At 37.6% G+C, this 23,632-nt stretch overlaps 1 protein-coding gene across 4 annotated transcripts in view; it reads right to left on the bottom strand.

Moving 5' to 3' along the window:
* LOC134491423 (transducin-like enhancer protein 1) overlaps nt 1-23,632 on the bottom strand; it is an 88,125-nt gene that overhangs the window by 52,256 nt on the left and 12,237 nt on the right. The window contains exons 5-7 of one of the 4 annotated variants that reach the window (XM_063295175.1): nt 15,771-15,833; nt 14,658-14,732; nt 518-592 (exon numbers count right to left, since the gene is read on the bottom strand). In XM_063295175.1, coding sequence (XP_063151245.1) covers nt 518-592; nt 14,658-14,732; nt 15,771-15,833 — 213 coding nt within the window. Of the gene's footprint in view, nt 1-517; nt 593-14,627; nt 14,733-15,770; nt 15,834-23,632 lie in introns of all 4 variants that reach the window. The other 3 variants (XM_063295174.1, XM_063295176.1, XM_063295177.1) reach the window with 3 other exon arrangements.

Consider the following 23,632-nt stretch of genomic DNA (forward strand, 5'->3'; position numbering starts at 1 on the left):
TGCCCTCCAGATGTGCAGACTTCATGTCTCGGAACCCCCCAGCCATATGATCACTACTGAGAATTCTGAAACTCATATATCTGGAAGGTGCCTTGTTTGGAGAAGGCTAGTACATGCAGTTATACATACATAGAGAATATTTACATTTTCCCCTTCCAGTCTACCCCCAGTTTGAATGTTAACCCCACGGATAATATAACCAATTTGACTGAGCTCCAAACAGAAGGCAAGAGATTGACTTAAGCTGCAAGGCTTCAAGTTACTATTTATCTTCTCAGAAATAAGCCCTTCTGTGAACAATGACACATACTTCCAGATAAGCATATATTACAGCCTTCCCCAACTTGGCACTCTCTCCAGGTGGGCTGAGACTGGGATTTGAGAATTCCCAATGTATCTAGTTAGTGCCAGGTTGGAGAAGGTCGATACACAGAATTGCAGCCCACACCTTGTATCTTAGCAGCCAGAAGGTCTACTTAACCCTTTCCAATTTGAAAGAATTGTTCAAAGTGCTTACATTTGTAAGCATGGGTCTCTGCAGTATGACTTCAGCCAAGCTGCAACTCTCAAGAGCTGATAGCATTACCAGGTCCTGTGTTTGACACATGGTACAATCATATCAATGACATTTATCACCTCTATAGGTTAGTACTTACTGATTTTTAAAAAAGAAAAAGATAATAATTAGTACTGTCCTTACAAATAAGAGCATAACATTTAACAGAATGTTACGGGCACTTAAAGGAAAGTGCATGTTTCTTCTGTGTGTACCTTAGATCAAGAACTTTAGGTGAAACACCTGCTTTTCTGAGTTATTAAAATTGGATTCAGTTAAATTTTGTCTGGCAACCAGGGAACACAAATTTAAAATCTGTCTCAACCACATTCATTAGCTTTGGGCTGTTTAATCATTTCAGCAGTGTTTCCTATCACCATAAAGCTAACCCAATCCATGCAGTCATTCTGAGAACATGTATTATAAAACACTTTCATATGATAAGTACTATAAAATATATATTTATATTTACATCAATATTTCTACAATGTCTAGATGTACTCTTGCATTCTAGCAAAGGACTTCTGAAATAGTATTTTTTTTCTTTTCATGTCAGCTACTGTCTTTCTACCCCCTCTCCTGTACATCCCCTTTCTTAATGACAGCAACAGGTAACAGCTCTGCCATGCAGAACAAAGCTGAGCACAATTTATGCTCTTTTCTCAACAGAAGCATCTCTTCAAACAATAGGTATGATATACTTTTATAAACAAATTGGCACCTAGCAAATAAAATACAGGAATTCTATTTTTTTCATAATTTAAATAGATCATAAAATTAACACAGCTGTGAGCTCTGCCATGCCACCCTCAATTCAAGGTCAGGAGAACTCAGACATGGTTTTACACAACTGTTGTTTGAAGCTCCAAGATCATTTAGGCAGTGTTTCTCAACCTTGACAACTTTCCGATGTGTGGACTTCATCTCCCAAAATTCCCCTACCAGCATGTCCAGGAAGCAGGGGGCACCATTCCATAGGAAAAAACTCACAGAAGTAACATGGAAATAAGACATGGATCTTCTGATTATGCAGACAAAGAATCAAAAAAGAAGCTGAGTGGGCTACCCACCTGCCAGCTTTTTTACAATTCATCAGTGTAGACTTATAGTACATAGATACAAGGGTCAGGGCAGCGGGATCTAACATTTAATATGGAGAATTTACCATGTGTAATAGACCTCTTTCATATAGCTACTACCTATTTGAAATGTTCTGCATGCAACGGAGAACTCGAACATATTTTTATTATGAATACTTTTATGTCACTTCAATTATTTCACCTCTAAGCAGCTGACAAATACATATGCTGAAAGAGCATATGAAGGAATTTCCCACAGCATGCACAGATTCCACTCCTTACCTGTCATCCACCTGACATCTGAACAATATGTGAGAGGATTCTGTACACATATTAATGTGTGAAGGAACTTAGTGCTGATCAGGACACATACAGTAACCCTCACTTACTATGCAGTGTGGAAAATAGGATACAATGGCTGCTGCACACACCCATCTCATTTATTAGTGAGCAAGGCTGAAAACACTTTTGTTTTCTACTTTTTAAAAGGAATTTCTAGTTGAAGCTTTTTGTGTATTCAAACAAACAAACAAACAAAAAGATGTGGTTGAAGGGTGAAAGAGTGCTGAAAATCCAATTCAGTGTGGCACAAAAGGCTGCATATTTCATCAGGTGGTCGTGAGTTAGCCATAATTTCTCATTTTTCTCAAAACTGAGAAACTATAATTACCAGTTTCAGAACAAGCCAGGACCTAATATCAAACATCTGTGGTTTGGAAAAACTATAATCAATTGGAAACTATTCTTACTGAAGGAGTAATGCACAGGTAAAAGGCTCATTTTGTCTTCATTTAGTAAACTGAGATATTATTGTGCAAGCTGAACCAGCATGCAGATTCCAGGGGAGCAATTGAATAATATATCATACTTAAAGGGAAGCAAGACAACTGTATCAGCTCTGTTGAAGTACTAGGACCTTCGTCTCCTTTCCCTCAGTGGCTACCATTCCAACTGGTTCTCCAGAGTTTATCTTCTATCTTTTGGTCTGTATGAATTCTCAAGCCAGCTTACAATAATTAATAAATTTATTTCCTCCTTTTCTCTCTCTCTCATTTGTATCACTCATAAGTTTTAGACTATAAATTTGAAGGTAAGTGCTTTAAATACTGTACAAAAATACGTTGGAAATATAACATGATTTTAGGTGTGTTCATTAATGCTTACAATGTTATTTGTAAAAGAGAATCCAACTTTCAACTCATAGAAATGAACTCAAATCCTAAAATTAAAATTGTATTTATAAAATAAACAATATTTTGCCATCAGCAAAGTCCAGCCTTGGTTCTTAATTTGTGTTATAAAAAGATTGAACAGGAGTCTGCATTCAAACAGGAGTCTGCAGTTCAACTTTACAATGTGATAGTAAAACATTCTTGCGTGTTGGAGAAGACTTTTCTTTTTAAAGAAGTGACTGTTTTTTTCCTCCTCCTTGCTATGAACTGCAGTGTCAATAAAATTGGCATTCTGGCGCTTGGACATTTGTGCATATACAGAATGAAAATTACAGCAAATAGGTTTCACTATTGATACAGAGGATGAATTTAGATGATCCCATCTCAGCTGGAGAGGTTGCATTTAGATGATCAGACTGAACTTACATGTTTATTCATCTTTTGGCTGCATACGAAGGCACTTTGACTACTACAACAGACAAATCAAAAGTCTTCCAGTCAACTAGATTTGCAATTTCATATGAACCAGGAAACTATGTTTAGCAGATTCAGAACAACCCAGTATATTAGACCATGTCTTGAATATCATTTCTAACCCTAGCTTATTGCAAAACTGTCAAGCATAGTTTCCTAATTCAGAAAAAAAATGCAAAATATAGTTAATTGGAAAACTTCCTGATCTCTTTGGCAGAAACAGTATGTGTCTAAGAGTTGGATGCATGGGCGGAAGATTTGTTATAAATATTTTATAAATCAGAGTAAGAGATACTTCTTTTTTTCAGTGTTCTGAACTTCATATTCACAAGTCAAATTGGACAATGATTCAATGTGAAAACATGCAACTATTACCACTTATTTGGGGGTGAAAGAGTCACAACAGCATCATTAATTCAGTTATGAAGAAATGGATGTGATATCAACCATGTGTTGCATTAGTGGTTAAGGCAATGGGCTAGAAACCAGGAGACTGTGTGTTCTAGTCCTGCCTTAGGCATGAACGCTGGCTGGGTGACTTTGGGCCAGTCACTCACTCTCAGCCCAACTCACCTCACAGGGTTGCTGTTGTGGGGAAAATAGGAGGAAGAAGGAGCATTAGGTATGTTCGCGTAATAAAAATAATAAAGGAGGGATAGAAAACAAACAAACAAATATGGTACACAAAACCTTGTATAGTAGCTTATATGGTTAAAGGAATTCTTTAGTTTTAATCATGTGAAACAGACAGCTATATCTACAACAACTAAATGTGTACTAGGCCAGTTGTGTTCTCTGCCCCATGCACAAGGAAGGTGAAGTAGTCAAACTTCAATTCCAAATATTTAAGCCGTTACTGCAATGAATGTCAGAAACATTTCTAAGCCCTACTATTAGGAAGGTTCATTACAGGTATTTCTATTTTTAGGCTTCATGAAAATAATGCAGGAGTCTGTATAAGTTGTCTTATACTAGTTCAGTATTTATTTTTCCCACTCACTACAGTATTGTTTGCTGCAACTGGCAGTTTCTGTCCAGGCTGTTAAGTGGAGGAGTCTTTTTTTCCCTGTCACCTATTCAATTATTCTTTTTCATTTGGAATTACTAAGATTGAAGTTGTAACATACTATATACAAAGCACGTGGATCAATGAACTGTATCTTTCCTACTCCTAGTAAAGTGCATGTATAGTATTCCTCCTTAAGGAAGATGTTAATAGTTAATGCTCTTCCCCCCTTTAGAATTCAAAATTAACACTGTGGCTCTGATAATATGCTGCATTGTTTTTAATCCATTCAATCATGTCCAATTCTTGGAGACTGCCTGGACAAGTCCCTGCAGTTTTCTTGGAAAGGTTTTTCAGAAGTGATATGCCATCACTTCCTTCCTAGGGCTGAGAGAGAGTGACTGGCCCAAAGTCACCCAGCTGGCTTTGTGCCCAAGGCAAGATTAGACTCATGGTCTCCCGGTTTCTAGCCTGATGCCTTAACCACTACACCAAACTGACTCTCATCATGCTGTATTTAGTTAGAATAAAACAAAAGGATGCCAATGAAAAAAGGGGGTTGATCAATGTTTACAAAAAAGGGTTTTTTTAGTGTGAAAACTTGGGTGCAAAAAATTGGGTGCAACTAGGAAAGTTCTCAAGTTATACTACTTGCTTCCTTGAATAACCTTTTAACTAGCACATCATGATACTGGCGCCCCAAAACTTTAATATAACTAATTTAATTAATGAATTTAAAAACATATCCTAGATCAAGAAAGCAGCGTATTTTCTGAAAAGGAGAAAAATAATACTTAAAGTAAGTTATACAATTCAAGAAGACGTTCCTTTATTATTCAGGCTTCTGGTAGGGAATGGCAGACTGAACAGCTGTGCCCACGGGCTAAGTGGGCGGAGCTGACAACAGGGCAACTTTTTTCGGGCTCAGGCAGGTTTTCTTGAAGCCCAGAAACATTCTCTGGATAAAGGAGAACGCTGGAATCATCCCATCTGTCCTCCGGATGGCTGCTTGTAGCCAGAAGTTCGCAAACAGCATTTCATGTTCGACTGGTAAGAGCTTTTAGCTGGGAGGCGGGGCTGTCATCATTTTCCAAGCCACGCTGTAGCCTTAAAGGGCCACCCCATTTCTAAACCACCAATTAATTTTTTTTTTATATATATATATATATATATATATATATATATAGAGAGAGAGAGAGAGAGAGAGAGAGAATGAATGTATACCCTAAGAGAGGCTTTCTACAGCAAGGAGAAGCTGGCTGTCTTGCTGCTTATCGTTATTTTTGGGATTACTTTTTAAAAATTCTTTAAGTTTTGGACTTTGTTTCCCTTCCAAATATAAAGGAGGATTAAGAGTAAATAATTGTCTTCCTGTTATTGTTTTTGTATTAAATTTGAAGATATTAGCATTTTCCAAATCGGCTGATTTGAACCTTCAGCTTCCTGCTTCTACTTTCCCTTGGGAACCGTCTGCTTATCTCACTTTCACTTGTGTAAATACATTTCAGAACTTTTCCAGATCTTCGACTTTCACTGGTTAAGCTCCTAGGGGACACCATAATCTACTGCGTGAGACATGGAAGATTTTAAACAGATTTTTTCTGACTTCCACCAAGATTTTAAACAGGTTTCTTCTGACTTCTACCAAGCTTTTATGCAAAATATTCAGAACTTTGTAGAAAATATGAGATCTAAAATGTGCCATCAGGTTGGGGATGTGGTAGATGAAATCGAGGAATTCAACAGTGATAGAAATGTTTCTTCTAAGAGTGAGATTGGGATTTCTACTGAGATGCTGGATGAAGATTTGATAGTCAAGTTGGAGAAATTTAAGGGAGAAAGAGATCTGCAAGCAATAAGTGAAATTGACTTCCTGGTGGAATGCCATGAAAAAGAAGGGGTCATTATGTATAGGAGGTTTTTGGAGGAGAAGCTGAAATTTTTGAGGGGGGCAGTTGGGCTGTTTGATTTTTCCAAGACAAATTGTGGGGATATGTAAATACTCTGGTTTATTTTGAAGTAGGATAAGGCTTAAAGAATGTTTATCTGGTTTGTTTTAAGGGTTTGACTGATGTTAACTATTAAGTATAATGGCAGACAATTTATGTGCTTTTCAATTTGATTTTTATTATAGTAGACAAAAATATATAGAATAGTAGTAGGAGGGGAATAATTAAGTATGTGTTATTTTGGAGGGGCTGAGTTGTTTAGGAGGTCTATATGATTTTTTTTTTAATATAAGGGGGAGGAGTAACCGTACTTAGTGATTTTTATGTGCTAAAGTGGAATGACTTATAGAAATAATGTGGTTTTGGTTTAATATAAAGTAAGAGATTATGGAAATTTTTGTATACCCTTGCTGTTAAAAGTTGGAAGCCACATCTTTTTGTAATTTTGAAAAAAAAAAAAACTCTCTTGTGTTTTCACATCTTCTTTAGTTTATTTTTCTTTTTTTGTAGTTTTTTTGTTTTTTCGTAGTTTTTATCTTTGTCTTGAAACTTAATAAAATTTTATTAAAAATATTCCTTTATTATTATACTTGCAAATATAATTCAGCTAGGTGACCTTTAAATCCCACTTCAGAGTAGCATCACTACTAGCCAAATATGCTTTTAGCCAGGATGACTGGAGAAATGCAGCAACATGGGTCAAAGCCTGATGTAGCAAAGGAGAAAAATATGCTGCCTAAAGAGCCTTGGTTCTTTGGACAGGAATTTAAAAATTGTAACACAGTTATATAACTATAATTGAGTAACTTAATGTTTGTTTTTATGCTTTGGAATATTTTCTAGTTTAAATCAGATCTTAATCTTCCAGAGATTGTTATTCAATGGGAAAGGGATGAGAAAAAAACAGAAGCTCAAGATGATAATCTGCCCTTCATATATACAATAAATTATATCTAGAAAATCAAAATTATATGTGATGCATTTCGACTTGCATTTCTGGAATAATTTATTTATTTATGTATGTATTTAATTTCTATAGCTGCCCATCTCAACAAGTAGGCGGCTTGACTCTGGGCGGCTTACAATAATAAAAAACTGTAAAAGAAACAACTACAATTAAAACAGTTAAAGTTCAAAATAAATGTACATGGCTGCCAAGTAAGCAAATGTAAGATAACCCGAGCACATAACCAGGTTTTTACAGCCAACAGGGGTCGGGGACATCCTAATATCTGAAGGGGGAATATTCCAGAAGGCAGGCACTACAGTGGAAAAGGCACGCTTTCTAGTCCCTACCAACTGACATTCTTTGGCTGACAGGATCCGTAGCATGCCCTATCTACCAGATTGGACATGTAGAAACAACTGGGAGAAGATGGTCCCTGAGGTAACCCAGTCCCAAGCCATGAAGGGCTTTAAAGGCGACAACCAGCACCTTGCATTGCACCCGGAAGCACACCGGTAACCAATGCAGCTCCTGTAGCAGCAGTGTTACATGTGTCGAATATTCACTCCATATACTACCTGTGCAGCTGCATTCTGCACAAGCTGAAGCTTCTGAATGCTCTTCAAGGGCAGCCCCATGTAGAGCGCATTGCAGTAATCCAGATGGGAGGTCACAGGGCATGAGTGACAGTCGGTAGTGCCTTCTGGGCGCAGATGGTGCACAACCTGAAGGCATGCAAAGGCCCTCCTAGCCACGGCTGCCACCTGCTCTTCCAGCAGCAGCCATGAGTCTACGAGGACCCCCAGATTGCACACTGTGTCTATCTAGAGCAGTGCAACCCCATCCAGGACCAATGATGGAAAACCTTGTCACCGGAAGGCCCACAAACCCAAAGCCACTCAGTTTTGCTTGGGTTGAGTCGAAGCCCATTGCACCCCATCCAGGCCCTTACAGCCTCCAGGCACTGGGAGAGGACATCCACGGCATCACTCAGGCAGCCTGGAGTGGAGATATAAAGCTGGGTATCATCAGCATATTGATGATATCTCACCCCAAACCATCAGATCACCTCCCCCAGTGGCCTCATGTAGATGTTAAATAGGAGAGAGGAGAGAGCCGAGCCCTGAGGCATCCCACAAAGTAGGGGACGTGGGCTGGACCTTTCGCCCCCCCCATCAACACCGACTGGAACCGATCCCGGAGGAAGGAGGAGAACCAGCACAACACTGTGCCACCCACCCCCAACTCCCGAAGCCAGTCCAGAAGGATACCATGATCGATGGTATCAAAAGCTGCTGAGAGGTCAAGAAGAGCAAGGATGGTTGTGCTGCCCCCATCCCGCTCCTGCCAGAGGTCATCTAAGAGTGTGATCAATGCTGTCTCAGTCCTGTAACCTGGCCTGAACCCTGACTGAAAATGGTCCAGATAATCTGCTTCATCCAGGGTCCTCTGCAGCTCCCATGTGACCACACTCTCCACAACCTTCCCTAAAAAGGAGAGGTTGTAAACTGGACGAAAACTATCCAGGCTGGTTGGGTCGAGCAGTGGCCCCTTGAGGAGAGGGAGCACCACCACCTCCTCAAGAGCCAGCGGGACCACCCCCTCCCTCAAAGAAGAATTAACCGCCTCCCAGACCCAATCATGTGCCTCCTCCTGGGCAGCCTTGACCAACCAGGAAGGGTACAGATCTAATAACAAAGTGGCAGAACTAGCAGCTGCAAGGGCCCTGTCCACTTCCTCAGGTGCAACTGGATCAAACTCCCCCCCAGATAACCATGCCAGACTTAGCTCCCATAGCCTCCACTGGCCCTGCCTTAAGGCTAGAGTCCAACAAGTAGCAAATGCGAGTGACTTCATCTGCTAGATGCGCAGCATATTCCTCACAGCAACCCTGTGAGAGAAACTCGGTATTATTCCCTCCAAGGAGGGACTGAGTCACCAGAAACAGGGCCTCCAGGCAGCAAATCTGTAATCAATCTTCTAAAGTGATGTTATTGTCTGTCAGTGTGGCCTAATTATGATTCTAGTTCAAGCTTCCTTTAATTTTCCAGACTGCTGACTATCTTCTAATTATTAGCATAGGGAATAAAAACATACCACCATGGGTTTAAAAAAAACTGAGAAAAGCTTGGAAATAAAGACTGGAAATTCTGGAATAGATGTGTGGCAGATTTCCTAGTTGTCTGAATAAATTTATTTTATGTATTTCTGTACTTCACTCCCATATCTGACTGTTATGGCACTTCAGCACTTTTTAAAATAATCTGACCAAGTTTCTATTTCTAAATTCATACTACCCATCATCAAGAAGCAAACCTGAGATTATGATTTATGCCTTAATCCACAAGCACAGCTTTGTATTTAAAATGTAATCTGTGAGGTACATGGGGAGAAAGCAAAGTTTTAAGAAATACACACCAGACTCCTGTCTTTTGCATACTTTGTAATTTAGATCCATTTGTTCAATATCTTGTATTGAGTTTAAATCTGCAGTATGAGATTCCTATAATCTTCAGTCACTATTAACCAACAGCATAGGGGTGGGTAAAAAAACGTCAAGATGGCAGCTGGAATGTGTGACACATGTACAAAAGGGATGGGTTATACATCCCAATCCTCCATCTACCAACTTGCTGATTTTTCCCACCACTTCACACACACACCCTACAGACAACTCTAATTTTAACAGCTAGGGGTTTGCTTGGTTGTGGATTATGGTAGCTGTAGCCTAAAACATTTGGATATCATCAGGCTGAGGAAGACACTATTAAGCTTTTTTCTAACCTCCTTTAAAATGCTTTTGATATTTTATCATTGCAGTGACACCTTTTCCCCATCCACCCCAAAAGATTTGACACTAAAGTCAGAATTGCAAATGATGATTCCAAAACTTTTGCAATAAGAAGCTGCAGCAGCAAATTTTTGCACCCATATTTCTATTTTACAGGAAAAGATAAATTCTAGTAATTTATAGGCCCTCTGAAGATTAACTACGGACTCATAATAAACCCTCAAGAGGTTAACCTCATCCTCTTAAGCTTCACACACTACTGTCTCAGAGATACCACAGCCAAGGAAAGGAAAAATAATCCAGTGGTTTGCTAATCCTTTAGTCAATCACCTCATGCGATGACAGAAAGCCCTTTAGACGCCAACAACTCAATCTGTCTCACCAATACCATCAATCCAACTGATATATTTCACAGAAGCATAAGCAGCCTTTTACACCTCAAAAGGGTAAGAGGAAACCCTACTATAAGTATTAAATTCTTTATCACCTAAACTAAAATACCCACAATACCTGCCTAAGTCTTGCGAACACAAAAAATACTCTTTAAGACATATTTCTACAGTTCATTAAAAAAAAGAATCTGCAAATCTGTAATCAATCTTCTAAAGTGATGTTATTGTCTATCAGTGTGTCCTAATTATGATTCTAGTTCAAGCTTCCTTTAATTTTCCTGGCTGCTGACTATCTTCTTCCTCTTCCTCCCCCTCAAATTTTACTAAGAAATCCATTTAAATGTCCACACCAAGGGAGTATTTACCACTACACTTGAGATGTAATGAGATGTAATGTTCCCGTTAAAGTTTTTAAAAGGAAGAGAAGGATTGCTTCACTTAACAATTCACTAATTCACTTAGTAACTTTTAAAATTAGGTTTTTCAATTCCATTATCCTTCAAAAGTAAATGTGTGTTATGTATGTAAACATAATCTGTCCCATCAGCCTTTTACCATGTGTTCTAATAAACAATATACAATCTCAACTACCTAACTGCATAACTTTCCAGATGGGTGTCAATACTGGATAGGAGTTGTGGAAAAGGAACCCTGACACTTCTCAAGAACATTACATTGGGGGAGGGTGGCTAGAATTTGTTCTATCTGGATTAAAAAATGCATAGTTCCAGATCCAGTTTATAGATTTTCTGATAGCAAACTCTTTTTTCCCATTTTTGTTCACTGAAGGTTTCTCAGACACAGCTTTCCCACACATCCTGTGCCTTAATTCCTGTGCCAAATGGGAATACAGATCTAGACTTCCACTAGTAGGTCATTCTCAATGAAGAGGCAAGGGCATAATTTAGAAGGAATTATCTCTCATGTCAAGCAGCAAAGCTGTTTAAAAAAACAACTAAACCTCACTAAGCATCACTAAAAACAAATACCTTAACTATTTCCATACATCTATTAGGAATATACTTAACTTTCCCCTCAATGTGGTCATCTCTTTACCTCTCTGCTGCTTCTACTTTCATGCAACTCAAATATCTTAGGCCCCTCTTAGCCACTGGCTACTTGATTTGTGCTTCTAATGTCGGAGAATTCAGCAGCCTATTTGCATTTTGAAAAGACTCTCTCATGATTTTTCAGGCTCACAATAGATGTCTAAACTGTTAAATTACTATTTCTTTTATTAGCCTGAAAGACACTGCACTTTAAGAGCATGGCCTCCACCATTGTTCTTTATACTAAGTTGGGTCTCTGAACAATACTGACAGCTGCTATCAAACTGAGCTGGCGTTTACTTTAGTGCAGCTGCTGCTTGTAAGAACAGACCGACTCCTGATGCTTCCTCCCCTCTAGGGACACAGGCTGACACAGTGAATGTTCAATGAAGAGGAGCAAAGGTCCAGTGAATTGTCAGCCCAATTTTATGCTACTCCAATTTTCCAGACTGCACCCAATCCCTTTCAAACAAATCAAGCATGTCAGAGCATGAAACTTATTGTGCAGCACAGGATAATTATTTGTGTATACAAATGTGCAGTGGAAGAAATGATCTCCTGCTGGACCAATCTGGGGAAATATTCATGTGTATATGGAAACTGCAGTTGCACAACTCTTCTTGAACTATAATAAAATTGTTGGATCAGCTGTGCAAGACACTTAGATTGGAGGAAAAGTTTGGGCTGTGATAAAAAAACATAATGTTTACAAACAGTGAAAAATAACTATACATTTTAGTCGGCAGTGACACGTTAATGCCTCAGTTATTATACGGCTGATATCCCAGGCATGCTTGCAATTCAGAGGGACATGGCTGAGATGTATAAAATCGTGAATGGCTTGGAGAAAGTGGACCAAAAGAAGTTTATTTCCTGCTCTCAAATTAGCAGGACCAGGAGTTATCCAATGGAAAGAGATTTAGAACAGACGAAAGAAAAGTCCATCTTCACAAGGTTGTAATTAACCCATGGAGTTCATTCCACAAAATGTTGTAGTGCTTCCAAAAAAGCAGGTGGGGGGAGGGTTGGATATATCCAGAGGAATGATTCACCAAAAACTATAGACTTGAAAACTGAATGTTACCTTAGGACTTAAGGTAGCATGCCTCCAAATATCATTTGCAGGGGAACTGCTGCAAGAAAAGGCAAACTTCAGTCTCCTGCCTGTGATTGCCCTACTTTGATGAACAAAATTCTGGAAAAAAATGGGCAATGGCCCAATGTGAGAGAGCTAATCTTATGTTCTTGCTAGGGAGTGTGTAGTTACTTCTCAGGAGGAGCTTACTGAATATGAGGCAAACCTCCATTTGCAGTCTTTTTAAAAAATGCTGATGTTTCACTTAAAATGAAATCAGCATATTAAATGAATGGATGATAGTTTTGTTCCTTTAAAAATATACAAGAAGAATAAAAAAGCAGGGTTACAGCTGAGCATGCAATAGTCATTCAACTGGAAGTAGTCTTCAAAAGAATCAGTATTGTTCTCTTGGTTTTTCTGAGCAATTAAGGAAAAGGTAGCACTCTGAAGAAAGATATACTCTAAACCAGATACTCCACAAAATATTCATTGTCCAATATCAACATTTCCATTATTTTAACAGCTATTTTGAGCTATGTCAGCTGAACAAACTTACACACACAGAGAGAAAATACCCAGTTGAACTTCTGAACTAAGTTCCAAGTTAAGACATCATAGGGACAAGTTAGGGGTCATGAAGACAAGCAAAGACTTTAGAAAAAGGGTAGTTGACTGGATGGGAGAAGGGGGAGAAACAAGGACCTAGTTTAAAAGGGGAGGTATGTTTATGCAAAGCTAATCTGTGGAGTGTAATGAAGCTGCTTGAATAAAATTTAAGCTGAAATATCTACTGACACTTGCAGGGAGGAATAGCTATTAAAAGAAAATGAAGGTCACTCTTCCAGTTTATTTTACCTAATTGACTACCAATAGTTTACCACAGGCAAAGCTACCACAGATCTACAATTCAGAAATTGATAAAAGGAGAGTTTTCAAGCAGAGGATCATTCTTTTAATACTCCCTCGGTCGTGTGTGTGTGTGTGTGTGTGTGTGTGTGTGTGTGTTTCCCCCATCTCCAGTTGGGATGTAATTTTAAGCACAGATGGATTAACTGGTACCATTGTTTGAAAACGTCACTGGACTATTGCACTGTTAATCCATACAGCAGCATGTCTAATTATCATTACAAAGTGTCTGAGGGAACTATAAAGACCAGCAGGGCATCTTCTCACAAGCAATTAACATAAACTAGTAAATGAATAATTTGAATCTCTCATAGTACTTGCATATGAATAAAAATCAGAAGGAGGAGGACTTCTTGTTTCAGGTTCTTTTGCCTACTACAGAAGCAATAGGACAAAAATACAAATGATATTTCTTAAGCATGGTAAAAGGACTGAAAACTAATTTATGTGACAAGAAAATGTCTGGTGCACACTCCTAACGCAAAGCAAGTTAGCTACTTGTTTTTCACACATTAGCAGATAGTTTGCACATGATGCTAAACTTTGTATTAACGTGATAGGTACAGAGGTTCTGTCAAACCTAAAGATTGCCTACTACCCTTCCTCATTTCTTTATACGAGGTCAGGAGAAAGAGGTTAGATACTTATTTCTATTTTTGTTTAACTACAAGTCATCATGTTGTTTTGGGACAGAACTATGGCATTGGTATAGATCTTATCATGGTATGTTAATTGGGATTATATGATACACCATGGTAAAGCAAAAGCAGAAATGAAAGTTTCTTAACTCTTTCTCCCAGTCATTTTTTTCACTTATAAATGTGAACAAAATAGCTTTATTTGTATAACATGCCAAGGTTATTTTTAAAAAAATGTAGACGTTCAGGCTATCGAAGGACTCAGATACCACAAAAAGTCTGTTAATCCCAACAATATATATCAGTTCTAATGAGTGTGGCTTTGTTTTTTAACCTATGACCTACCAACTCCAAATATTAACTTACAGTTCAGAACCATGCCACACATAAGATATGTCTATAATACATAGGATAAAGCAATATCATTTGATAAATTAAGCTTTCAGTATTGCTACCAGTTAAAAATGCACAAGTGCCAAGAAAATGAATACTTAAAATGATGTATCAACTATCAAATATATTACTACATATCAAACATTAAAACATCAAAACTGCCAAAAGCAATAAAAAAGGAAAGCTGGTTATACACACTGTAGGAGGTAGACCTGGAAGGCCACGTACCCCGATGATGGCATTCAGCTCAGCCATGGTCACTTGTTTGGCACGTTCCACTGCTTGAGCCACTTGTTGTTGATGCTGGAAGGACAAATAAATTTCTATTATCAGAACAACCACGACTTCAGATTTAAGGAGGAGTGAAGGGCATTTTTTAATCAAGGAGTAGGAATTTTTGAAACTAGCCAACTGAGATGCAACTTCTTTTCAACATGCACAAATACATAGCTTTTATTACAGTATATTCCCAAGTTAACCTTCTTTCCAAGCTGGTAAGTAATTCTTCTGTTTACATCCTGTGGTTGTGCACCCTGCACTAAGCCATACTGTTTACTATCTCATTGGGGAGTCATCATTCAAGACACCCCTGGGTGCCAACAGTGAGCTAGGAATGTGTGTGACAAGACACTAAGGCAGCATGACAGGCCCATTCATATTGTGTCTTCATATCTACTAAAATAGGCATTCCTCAATTTCCTGGTATCAATTTAGCCACCAGGTTCTCCCCACCCACAATACAATTTCCATCTATGCCAGTAACCAGGTTCTCCTACCCCACAAAATTCCCGTCTATGCTTTACAGTGTTTCATGGCACAATCCTACAGAGTATGTAAATGCTAATAATTGTTTGTCAAGAAATTAAACACACATTACAACTCAACCCTTTTTCTTAGATTCCTAAACCATACATAAAAATGGTTTCAAAATTTCAACCCATTCTTACAAGTTTTTTAAAAATACTTTTGCAAGTGCCACTCAAAAAGTTTAATGTGCCTATTAAACACTATCATTTTTATTTACAGAGGATTTAACAAATGGCTAGACTAGCAGCTGCTAAGCTAATGCTGGCATTAAAAAAAATCTTGATAATCTTTTTAGTCTGCCTCCCCCTGTGTTGGAAAGAATAATTTTGTGGTTGAGCTATTTCACCAGTTATACAGTTGGTGTATCTCATCTCATCTGCTAGACCAAATTAACAGGGGGCCTGCATACTTCAGCTACAACAGATGTTCCTCATTCTTCTGAATTTTGATAAAATTAACATCTTAAAAACTAGCTAATTTACAAACAAAGATGCAACATAATTTCACTTTAAACAGCTGAACATTTGTACTTACTTCTTGAGACAAAAATGGGATGACTTGTGCACAGATTGTATTCAATCTCTTGGCAATTTCAGTCTATAGAGAAAAGTAAATATTTGGATTAAACGCACACATTATACTTTAGTTTACAAGATCATGTGAAAGACAAATGTTATAAAAATGAGAAGTACCCCGATATTACATCAAGTATCTAAAATATGTGGTTAAGCAGGCAGAGTTCAGCTTGCTGAAGAACATCTGCTATAGCTGTACATATATTTGAACAAATGTATTCTTTATTACATAGGTCATTAGCAAATAAAGCATTGTTTCAAATCTATCATGAGATTGTTAAATCTACTGGGTTTTGCCCCCTTTTTACTATTTGATTGGAGGCCTTCTGGGTGCTGAGAAAGGAGACATAATTCACAAGTAGGTATTAGATATCCTCACAAGTTGATATCCAAGTAACAATCTATGCTTAGCTCTTGTGCTAACACAAGGTGATAAGGGCACCCTGCATCCATGTCATAAATACTACTGCCATTAAAACCATGATTATATATCAGTTTGGGTGAAAACCTACCTATTTTTCTATCATTACCAGGCCCAGCATTGTCCTACTCATGCTAGTATCAGACATTACATTACATTACATTACATTGTTAAAAAGTACAATTCAGCAAAAAAGTTCAATTAACAAATTTAATTTTAAAAACTGCCACCTCCTAACTAGTCTCTTAAACTGTAAAGGATTTATTTGTCAATGTTGTACTATATATGGTTATATGGCACTGACACAATGTCTGTCATTCAAACCACCTATAAGCCAAGAAAATCTACACCCAACTTTAATTCATGCCATCCCATCCTTTTTTGGAGTAAGAACTCAATCTACTTTGAAACATTCCACAGCTAGTAATGAGAGCTTCAGAAACAGAATGAAGACAAGCTTACAGAATAAAAAAAGCCCTCAGAAATACTCATGAGGCCAGAATCCAACCTTAAAAAAAAAAAAGCTGGGGGAATGAACAGCCCCAAACCAGTCAATCAATCAAAAATGTAAGCTATGCTTTAGGAATATGCAATATAGATGGCATTAAATCTTTGAAATGCCTGACACAGCCCCTCAAGTTCATGCAATATTCATGACTTCTGAGCTGTCGCTAGCTTGACACAGCTTATCGTTAGATTTCTGATCTGCAAATATAGAGAACAGTTAAAACAATGTGGGATAAAAGAAACCATCCCTTGCAGACAGCAGATACATCAACACTAATTGCCCATATTCTCTCTGCTCACTACCAAAGCAGATTTGCAGGGTTGGTGCCTCATGAGAAAGCCCCTCAAGTACCCTTAATTGTTTATGTTCTTAATGTAAGACCTCTTGAATGCATTCATTTTTAATAGCAGGCTTGAGTGTGGGGCCTATCAAAGAGCACACAGCAACCCCAGTCATTAGTCCTTTGCTATCGCAATGATGACCTTTTGATTTATTTGTAAATGACAAGCTTGCTAGGGCTCCAGACTCAATCAGTGCTCTCCTTTCTAAAGCATCATAAACATTATGGGGGAATTCAGCAAGATAAAGTTGAGACTGAAATTGTTTGCATTCTGTGGGAGGTATGTGTATCTTTTTATTAACTTAAAGTGTTTTGATCTGAAACATAGTCAGCTTCAAGTGTTGTTATTTGTCATTTTGTCAACATTTCATATTGAACTGAGTGATTAAGGGGGGAAAAGGCAGGTGCTTGAACAGTTTCAAAAATGCCTGCTTCAAATTCTGTAAATGTTTGTTCAGAGATTTTCTTAGTGCATGTGTGCTTTCTACAGAAGGAAACAAGACATGTTTAACTGAGATTAAAATTTACGATAAAGCTTTTTTTTCCAGAAGAATGAAATACATTGTTTCCTAATACATCAGTTTCCGTGGGTCATTTTTTCCCATTAAAAGTAAATTCTCATTCAAAATTTAAAAATAACATTAAAGTCAAGGTATTTCCTTGTACAAACTGGAAGCTTAGGTAAATAATCACACTATTGAGAGCCCCTGTACCAATAAACATCATGCACCATGACCTATGGCAGGAAATGTTTGCTCAGTCTTTTAACATAGAAAGTTTAACAAGTTTTAACACAGAAAGTTTGGAAACTTTCTCTTAACACAGAAAGTTTCCAAACCCATATTTGAGTGAAGTTTTCAGAATGACCAAAAAAGGTGTGAATGCTTTTGAATTTTATAACATTAGCAAAAATGTTATAAAAAAGAGGGACTAAGGAAGAAGCCAAAAAAATCCACAAATTAGGCCAAATTTTTCCAGGCATGAAGACTATGTTCTAAGAGTGTATTATTTTGCACCTGTGTTTTATTGTTTTTTTAATGCATGCACAGTACGTGTCGCTACGCCGCCGTCTAGTTCCTGGCCTGACAAGTTGCAGTGGTAAGAAATCAGCAAAGGGGAAGAATAAACTTGCCCTTTTGCTATTGGTGCTAAATTGCAGAATGCATATATACTTATTCACCCCCTGGCTTAACAACAAAAGGACTGAGCCAGCATCAGGAGGATGAGGAAATACAGTTTTCAAACTCATTTTTTAACTATTTGGGGGTAGAGTTAGACCAACTTTCTCCCAGATTTCTACATATGAATATTCAAAATTCCATTCTATAGCCTCATTCTGGTTATGTTAAAACAGTTGGCCTTAGTCTATGTAGAAATGGAAAGTTGCAATTCCCATCTGACTTCAATTATCTTTAAAAAATTACTGAAAAGGGGATTACAACTGCTTGTATTCACCAAAAATCCTTTTACCTTAGCATATTAATAAAAGCAATAAATCCAGGATGAAATATTTGAAAGGATATTTTCATGTTCGCTTATAACCTATTTTTAATTATCTGAATTATCTTTTCCTGTCGCAATCACCAAACTACCCTTGTAATTTCATCAACTGTAGATGCTATATGACAAAGAAAAGTTTCTATGCTTCTGTCCAGAAGCATAGAACCAACCCTTCTCAGAGGTCACCCCGACATGATTTATTTATGTGGATGTAAACACACAGACATACACACACAAACACATGGGAGGGGGGGGTAGGGGAGAAGGAACAAGTGCTTCCCACATTCCAAATACAAAGTAGAGATGTCTAAAAATCTAGATGTCTTAGATAATGCAATTTCATTATGTTAATTAAACAGGATATCATTGAAAGCTTTTACTTTCAGCTAGTTTTTCTGAGAGAAGAAATGCTTTGTTATTTGAAAGACAATCCAGTTTCCCTACTTCAAAAGGCACCATCATCATCGTCATCCTTTGTTAGATGGGAGAAATTAAATATTCCATTTAAATCCTCAAAAATTTATTTAGCCAATTAGTTCTCCTATAAGAAATCCTTATGTGGGAGTAGTTTGGAATATTAATTTCTGACCCATCTCAGAATAAATTAAAAACATTTCTTCACTGTGTAATTACAAATGACGTTTGTAACTTCACTAAAGATGTATAGGGTTGCTGGGAGTCAGGCAGCAAATACATTTAATAAATAATTATTTTATTATTAGGTGTAACATCCACCATCCCCTTCTCTTACTGCCTTATTGTACAGTAAACCAAATACTTCATACTTTTGTTACCCCAGTTTGAAAAGAGAATAAACATGGCTACTGAATTTGTGGTGTACAAGTAATTAACAAATGTATATACTACTGTTGAATTAGGGGATGTTTATACATAAGGGTCATTTTGAAAATGTTTGGTAGGTTTTTTGGGTTTTTTTCCCCACAACCTTTGGCAAAAACAGATTGCAGAACAAGAACTACCAGGGATGTGGGAATATACCCTCACTGTTGAGATAAACAAGGCAGATGTTCCCATGTGCTAGAAGGCGCCTCCCACTGACAATGATGCTGTTCAAGGAATCTGCACTGAAGTCAGTCAGCTACAGATGTCATTTCACAACATTATCTCACTTTGTAAATAGAAGGCAGCTCCCACAAGGAGGGAATATATATCTCCGCTGTCAAGAACAGTCTTCCACCATTTCCAAGTGGCAACAAATTGAGGAAACAAGAACACCCCCACACCCCACACACAACCAGGGGACAGCGTGGAAGGAACGACAAAATTGTAAACTTTATTGCACCTACCAAAATGACAGCTTTCACAGAAAAATAATGAATCTCATGAAAATTCAAGGCAGCATTTAATATGTCCACTGTTAGAACATGTACTTGATTCAAACTGACACCATCCTTTTTATGATTAATGTAGCTATAGGACAGGGTCCTCTTCAGATGAAGGGGTTCCTGTAGCTACTTGGATTAAGGAGCCCTGAAAAATCCTGACAGATTTATGACATGCTTGTCATTATTATGCCATTTCCAGAAAAGCCAATCTAGAAGTGGCATGGAGTGCATATCCTAGACATGAAACCCCAGTGGGAAACTCAAGTCTGCCTAAGATTAAAAAGCAACAGCAGCAGTCCCACTTTTTTTTAATTGTTTGCCACTTCGGGTGTCCTATGGGTAGGAAAGCAGGCTCTAATCATGAAACAAAACATGTTCTTTTTTCCCATACTATTTTATGCAAATAGTAGCATTTGCATAATAATAAGCTTGGTTGTTTCAAGATGCATAGTTTTGAATGTTCCAGTTGCTCATAGCACCTTAATTGGACTTTTGTTTTGTGACTTATGACTGCTTTCTTTCTTCCAGCATAGCCAATACCGCAGCAGGGACCAATCATATCTTTGCTGCTGTTGCTTTAGATTGAATAAGGTGATGTGGGAGTGAAGTGTTGAGTGGAGAAAAGCAATTAAACACATGGTCAGACAGCAGAAAACTGCTTGTCACTGCTTGGCTGCCTAGTAAGTTATTACTTTTTTTTTTTTTTAATGTTATGGAGAAGTTAAGAGTTCGTGTAGGTGGTTGGATGTGTTCTCCAAGTTGTTGTGCTGTGGATTTGTTTTGTTTTTGCAAGCAAGTAATGTACAACGTAATGTGCATTTTATGCACTAGTTTGCTTTACATACAAGTGTTGCTTATGATCCTGAGGTTGTCTAAATTTAAAGTTTATTAGTGCAAAGTGGGTTTGGCTGGTTTATTGAACTTTGGGGTATGTGTTCACTCTGTACATGTCCTCATGTCTTACAGCAATGTTAATGTTATTCATACAATTAAGCAGCAATAGCAGACCCTTTTTTTCCCCAGCTAGCATCCACTCCCATGTGCAAGCAAAAATTTCAGGAAAGAACAACAAAGTTGCTTTGGTTGGGCTGATAGCTGGCAGGCAGGCTGTACAAAAACAAGTAACAGTGCCTAAAAAAAATGTCCAAGGAGATGATAATTTGAAGCACAGATTGAAGCACAATTAGCTGATCTCAGTCTCCCATGGCTGAAGGACAGAAGAGGCTTATTTAAAGAAACTGGGGAAAGTCTCTGTTCTCTTTGTGGGAGGAGCTTTTTTATAACATTCTAACTTGCATATATTTTTCAAATATATTTTTGTATCTCAACAGTGTTGTTCCCACTTTAAACTGTTTTAAAAATAATATTCTTAGTTTCCAGCAATCCAAATGGTAGACAGAATTTATCATGGACAAGCACCCATATACCTCCTACAGCTGGGGTAAAGTGCAAGGCAGCATCAGCTAGCCTCAATTTCCAATTGTTTCCTATGGTGGAGCACTCAAAACATTTAATAATGTTGCTCCAATGGAACAAAAGCCAACTTAAAATGTTTCAATGGAATGTTTTAACTGAGGTTCGAAAAAAATACATTTTGTATTAAACACCCCTAGGTCCTATGCAATATGCTGCAATATTTGAGTAGATTTTTGCATGGTACTAGAGCTGCAAAGAAGCAACCACAGAAAGGAACACACAAATCGTATCTTTGTTACTTCCATTTCCTGTATCATTCAAATTCAAAGCAGCCCTAGATTTTTTTTAGTCTTTCTTCTGACTATCAGAGCAATAGAATTTCAACTGTAGACACAATTGTAATGGATTCTGGCCTTATTGTTGTTTTTATTGTATTGTTTATGATGAGCAACTATTAGCTCTTATTTATTAGATAAATTGGCTAAAACAATCTATGGAGCTTTCCTGCTTAACTAAAGATGTTATCCAGCTGACTATTACTCATTGTGGACTTAAGATGATCTTTTTTAAAAATCACCCTAAAGCCTAGACGGTTACAAAATAAATGAAGTCTTTTAACCCCTTGAAATCTATACATTATAATCAGGCACTATGATATGTCATAAAGGATATTTTTTTAAGCAAACCACTTGTCAAAATAAGGGAAGAAAAACTATTATGGAAAAATTAAATGAGGCAGACATGAGAAAGGAAATATTTAAGCATTAATAGTGACAATTAAAATCCAAACTTCTGCCAAGTTCATTCACTATCAGTACTTTAAAAAAACAGTTAAAAAAAGCAAGATGACTCCTCAAGGTCCTGGTGTAGGGGAGAAAAAATCCTTTAAAAGAGAAAGATCGCCTAACTGAAACTGAAACTATATATTTAGCTTTGAAGCAACCAACTGTGTTCAAATCCCTGCATTTCTGCTATAGAAGTGTCAACAAAATAGAGCTGAAAGCTCCATCTGAATGAGCAAAACATTCTTGCCACTTATACTGTGTAACAGTAATCCACCAGGGAATAAAGGTCAAGGCTGCCCTTTTGGTCATTACCGAATCATTTGAGATGATCTGTGGTAAGGAAAATCGAAGGCTGTGAGTATGCTGCAAATGGCTTGACCTCAGACCAATTTTTCCCTCCATCTGTCTAACAGATATGAGGATGAAAGCTTTTTACAGGGTTCTTTTTAAATCCATGTTGTAAGGCACGAATCAGTTTGATATAGCGTTAATAAGGGGGAAGCAGGCTTTTCTGACACAGAAATACATTCAGATTGTTATTCTTTATCGCCTGAAGTATGTCCTTCTCTCAGAAGTTACTTTCCTTACATCTGTAAATTGTTAACAAAATGGCTTAGAGATGCTTTCTCTTTGCCAGGGAGGGCAGAAAGCATCCAATTTGCAGCCTTCCATGAGACTGCCTCACAGGACAAAAGAGTCTTCCACAAAGACAGTAAGTGGAACTGACAGTGGGAGTGGAAACACCTGACTTTCTGCAGCATCCCTTCATTTTCAAAAGGTTTTATTTGCTCAGAAAAAATGTCTTCAGGACAACCTGCAAGAGTCAACATAACACAGTCCAAAGGATATAGTCAGGGCAAAAGCCATCATAACTTGTTTGCCTTTAAAGAGCTGTAAGAAAAGTTGCCACATATTTAAAATTGAGATGTTAAATAGTCAGATATATGAAGTCACTGCAACTGCAATTATCCAAAGATATACAACTATTACTGTACTCACCTATAATGCCACCTACCTCACAACAGTACGCATTATTAACCACCATTTGTTTAAAGCTAGATATGCTGGCTAGGGATGATGGGAACTGAAATCCATCACATCTTGAAGGTGCCAGTTTGAGAAAGGCAATGCTATATTATTATTATTATTATTATTATTATTATTATTATTATTATTATTATTATTTATTTTGGCAGCAACAGCGACATATTAAGAGGCTCTGTGCCATATCAGGAGGTTTAAGCCCCCACAGTATATCAATGTCAAACAACAGCATGTCAAACTAAGATTCAATTCAGGTAAGTGCCATTGCCAAATGTTCTTGTTCCCAGACGTGCCTTAAGATTATTTTTATTGCTTAAAATTTAATTTGTTCCAACTCACATCTCCATGACAACACCAGCTAGCCCTGCAAATCATTTGGGTAATTGGATACCTTATCTCTCTATTGCTCTCAAATCGAATGATTCTGCTAGAATTGTAACAGCCAATCACATTTACAGGCC

Source organism: Candoia aspera, chromosome 2 (genome assembly GCF_035149785.1).
Source record: "Candoia aspera isolate rCanAsp1 chromosome 2, rCanAsp1.hap2, whole genome shotgun sequence".
Lineage (NCBI taxonomy): Eukaryota > Metazoa > Chordata > Lepidosauria > Squamata > Boidae > Candoia > Candoia aspera.